At 36.2% G+C, this 5,013-nt stretch overlaps 1 protein-coding gene across 1 annotated transcript in view; it reads left to right on the top strand.

Annotated features, from left to right (window-relative positions):
• LOC117175228 (B-cell lymphoma/leukemia 11B) overlaps positions 1–5,013 on the top strand; it is a 40,801-nt gene that overhangs the window by 23,829 nt on the left and 11,959 nt on the right. Inside the window, exon 2 of the mRNA XM_033364893.1 lies at positions 569–1,015. Coding sequence (XP_033220784.1) covers positions 569–1,015 — 447 coding nt within the window. The remainder of the gene's footprint in view (positions 1–568; positions 1,016–5,013) is intronic.

Consider the following 5,013-nt stretch of genomic DNA (forward strand, 5'->3'; position numbering starts at 1 on the left):
TGTGTATGTATGTATTAGGCAATATAAACTCAAATCTTATTTTGAATTTACATACATATTGTTAGATGTATTTGAGTCAATATAGCCTCAAATCTAAAGACCTTGTTCTTTCGTTTTGAAAGATAGAGGTCATCATCCGATTTTAATTAACGATAGCTAATTTGATTGCTTTGGAAATGTTCTAAAATTGTAATTATTTGGATTTTATGAAATGACTATTGTTAGTGACATATACAATTAATTATCACAAATAATCTTTTAGATATGCCTTTTGTAACAAGTAACATCATATTTCATAAAATTGAAATATTGTGAGCAATATTTAAGAAAAAATAGTGAGTTTTTTGTGTACATCAGAAGAAAAGGCAAAAAGGTTTGAGTCACCATTTAAATAAAGTATAATGTTGGCTCAAAGTGTCAGGCGGCATGGGACGCGAAATTTCATTGCGCAGTGCGCATACGCTCGGACAGGTTTAACACCTGGATGTGCTTTAATTCATATTTTCACGCCTAACAACTGAAAAAGATTAATATTTTTAAATTAAGCGAGCGTTTTTTATGATTACAGCGGAAGCTTCGCAAGGAATCAGTTCGCCCGATACCGTCCAATGCGGGGGTTGCAGGGCATCTTTCCCCCTGGGCGAAATTGTTCGTTTTATCGAACACAAGGTGAAATACTGTCGAAGTACATTACAGGGGTGTCACAGTCCACCCCCAGCGGCAGCACCAGAGGACTCGGACCCGGAGGACGCTCTGGCGCTGAAGGCCCTTGACCAGGAGAAGCTTAATTCAGTGCCCAGCATTTCCGCGCCTATAAACAAAAGGATAGGGAGAATTGAAAGTCCCCCAACACCCCAAGCCTCCGGTCATGACGCCGGAAGTCCCATTGAACTCAGGGCCAGTGCTAGTTCTACCCCTAAAAGAAGGACAGAGAGTCCTGAAGAGGAGAAGGAGGACATACCTAAGAAACCTAAGACCGAGTCTGTCGACGCGGATACCAATACCGTCAATTCCGGTAAGTACTTTTTTTATTTAGATTGTTTTTGTAAATAAATTATGCAAGGGGTTTAAAGATCTGCTTTTGATGAGAATGATTCAAACCTATAAGCAAGAAAAAGTGAACAACTCAAATTCGAGAGAAGCCATGAAGTGCATTTTGGGAAACCGAATTTTCAAGAGAGAAAAAAGGGAGTTTTAAATAGAGTTGCATGCTGCCATGTGATGCTCGTTGTGGCTCGACGATCATGGACAATGCAGCGGGGGATTTGATTTTTGAATTTAAAGCGCCTCGCTCGACACGGAAATTGATCTACCCCCTTTTTATCCCGGCGCACATTGTCCCATGCTGTCGAAGGGGTTGATGTGCTTGTGTCACAGGGTTGTGGTTCACCAAGTTTGGAAAGCAGAAAGTTTTTGCGATTCCCTTTAGACATGGGAAAAATCATTACGATAGTTTAACTGCTTATATGTGTGTTTATTCTGTCTAGATCACAGCGACGGCATTTGTACATATTAGGGGGTTTTTATTGAGATTTTGTTTCATATCACAGAACGATAGTTCAGGTTTCAAGATTCACGTTCTGATAATTGATTCTTTATATTAATTTGATATTATTAATTCTTTCACAACAAAATTAATTTACAATTAATCACAGTGACTACTCAAACTTCAGAAAACGCTTCTGTTTATTTCTTTTTATATCCTGGTTTTCAATCATTTCCCCCCGTCATTCATATTTTAAAATTCAAGCTCAAAGATTTGAATATTTGAAACTGGCAGTGTTCAAAATTTAGAAATAATTTCTTATGTAAAAATTAATATAACATTTTTGTTTCAAACTAAAGGTCCGAAAAGTAAAACCATTTCAAATTAAAATTTTTTTAAATCGAATATAGTTTTAAATTCAAATATTGAATTCTACAGAAACGTTTTCCCTGCGATAAATCCTTAAAAATTTGAATTTAAAGCCTTAGTTGTCCGTTTTAGATTAGATGCATTCGAAATGAAACAATTTCGAAAATGAATAATTTTGTATTGAAATTTTCAAAATTGTTTGGTTTCAATTTTAAATCTTTAAGAATTGCACATCAAATAAAAAAAATTGTCAATTAGAATTAAATGTGGCCAGCAAGTTATAAAACTAAACCTGGCAAGAGAACACTTATAAAATAAGAAGGACCGTTATTAATTAAAGGTACAGAACTGTAATGGCGAGAAAATATATTCTTATATAGTGCTGTCAAAGGACGAGCCCTGACATGCATTCTTACAGTTCGGTCACCCGGGCCTTCATCGTAAAGTGCAAAGACACTTGCCATTGACGTCACGCGCCAAACATATGTGACCAGTGACGTTCTTACAATTAGTGAACGTATTTGGGAAAGGTACTTTCCCACATAAATTAAATTTAAATTCAAAAATGAATATAAAGATTTTTATTTGAAGGGTTGAAAATTATGCAATTTCAAACTGCAACCTTAGAACTTTTGTTTTGTTGACTTTTTGTCAACTTTTTTGTTATTTGTTTTGTTGACTTAAAAAAAATGAATTCTGTAATCGGCTGAAAAAACTAAACCCTCCATAATTTTTCGTGGACAGTTTGAGATATCAAAAACATCCCCAATCGTGCTCGTGACTGGTACGTGCGTCGTCGCGTCCGTGCTTTTACCTGGTCGCATGTTAAAGCAACAATTCGGGGATGAACGAGTGGGCTCGTGCAGCCCACGTGGCCAAACAATAGGACGATTCTAATTAGGCTTTTGGACGTGGCCGGCTACCGGGGCAAAAAATGTGACAAAAACGCGACGAAAGGGAGACATCGGATAATACAGTGTTGTGGACGAAGCTTGGGTGAGCACGAGCTTGTTCTCTCGTCGCTGAAGGGTTAAATCCCGCACGGGGTTTTAAAGGTACGGGGTAGTTACCAGAGCCACCGACCGTGATGAAACTTTTCAGGGATGTCGTGCGCTCACACACACACGCCGCAAATTACGTGCGTGTGTGAAATAGTTCCATCTCTAGGACGTAAGCAATTAAGACCACCCGAATTAACCGTTTCTTCTGCCAGGATGGACCCTCATGCGTTCATTCTCAAGACGAGCGAGAAACAAGGAAAAGGGAGAAATGAGGCTGCACGAAAGCTTCTTTCAAGCGACTATGCCGAAGTCAGCTGCTATATAAAATTTATAAAAGTTTTTCAATTTCAATCATTTTTTTTTATTTTCAAAATATCAATTTCAAAGATAACATTGAAGCGAGAAAGTATGTTCTTATTTTAATTGAGATAGGAGGGTGTTTCCATTAAGTTATATCCTGAGTTATAAATGTGACGGTTCTACAAAATGTAGAGAAACTACCAAAATGTATCGCAAAATTGAATGAATAAATGTATCGCAAAATTGGATAAGTAGTGGTTAGTCGGGGTTTCCCGACCAATTAAGACTTTTTATTAAAAATCTAGCCGTTATGAATGGAAGTCGCAATAAAAAACGTTAATTGTAATGTTAGATCTTTTACTAACAACTCCAAAGTATATATTTAAAGATTAATCTAATTAGATAAAACTTGAAAGTGATTTACTTGAGAAACGAAAACGGTTAAAAAAGTGTAGGGTGGCTCCAGCCATATTGAAATATTTTTACATTTGATCATTATATTAAAAAAAGAAGATATAATTTTTTAAAAAAAGACTCTAAAATTGTATACAATTTTAGAACGAAAATACTCACTGAAACTCAAAAACCATTCAAGATTACTGTATTTACAAAAAATGTTGTTTATTAGTTCTTGACAGAAATATATGAAATCTAACCTTAAACGATTAGTTAAAGAAAATAAAGATACAATTAGAGCAGAAGAAGAGATAAAAATACAAAACGACTTTGAAGGAAGCAGGCAACTACTTTATAAAAAAATGAAAGAAAACAAAAGTACAGAAATTGTCGACATGAGAAATAGTAGGAAGGAAATGGTGTATGATGCAGACGGAATACTAGAGGCTTTCAGAGACTATTTTAGGAGGCAATTCGAAGATGAAGCTATAGGACACCACAACTGCGATGTTGAACATGATGCGATAGAAAACTCAATTGAAAAAGTCTGTGTCACTGAGGTTAGGGATATAATTAAGAACTTGAAAAACGGTAAAGCTGCCGGGGTAGACGGTATTAACGCTGAAATGTTTAAACACGGTGGCGCGTATATACCAAATAGACTGTGCGAATTGATAAATTTATGTTTCGAGATGGGAGACGTCCCAGACGATTGGAAAAATGCGATTATCGTACCAATATACAAGAGAAAGGGAGATAAAAGCGAGTGCAATAATTACAGAGGGATCAGCTTATTAAGCACCGTAAGTAAAGTATATTCAAAAATATTTATTCGTAGGGTAATGAAAATAACAGAAGCAAAAATTTGGGAAGTCCAAAGTGGTTTTATGCCAGGAAGGTCATGTACGGATCAAATATTTAGCTTAAGGCAAATAACAGAAAAAAGTTTGAGAGTAGAAAAAAAAGTTTTCTGTGCATTTGTTCACCTAGAAAAAGCTTTTGACAAGGTAGATAGAAGTAAACTTTGGGAAGTTCTGAAAGAGTATGGAGTCAATGGATGGATCCTACAAGCTATAAAAACAACATATACAGGTAGCAAAGCGAGTGTAAGAGTGAATGGGAAACTGAGTGACTGTTTCGATATTATTCAAGGAGTTAGAGAAGAATGCGTAATGTCTTCATGGTTATTTATATTATTTATGGACAAGTGTTTAAGAATGGCTCTCTTCGACGAAGAGGGTGTGGATCTTGAAACAGTAAGGGTACGTGGGTTAGCGTTAGCAGATGATAAGGTTGTTATGGCAGAGTCTATCGAAGACTTACAAAGAATGTTGAATAAACTAGATGCAAGCATGAAGAGCATACCTTGGTAGCTTATTTACTAGGGACGGGAAGATAGATGAGGAATTAGATAGACGAATAAATGAAGGTAAGAAGGTTATTGGTAGAGCAGGTCCCCTT

Source organism: Belonocnema kinseyi, chromosome 6 (assembly GCF_010883055.1).
Source record: "Belonocnema kinseyi isolate 2016_QV_RU_SX_M_011 chromosome 6, B_treatae_v1, whole genome shotgun sequence".
Lineage (NCBI taxonomy): Eukaryota > Metazoa > Arthropoda > Insecta > Hymenoptera > Cynipidae > Belonocnema > Belonocnema kinseyi.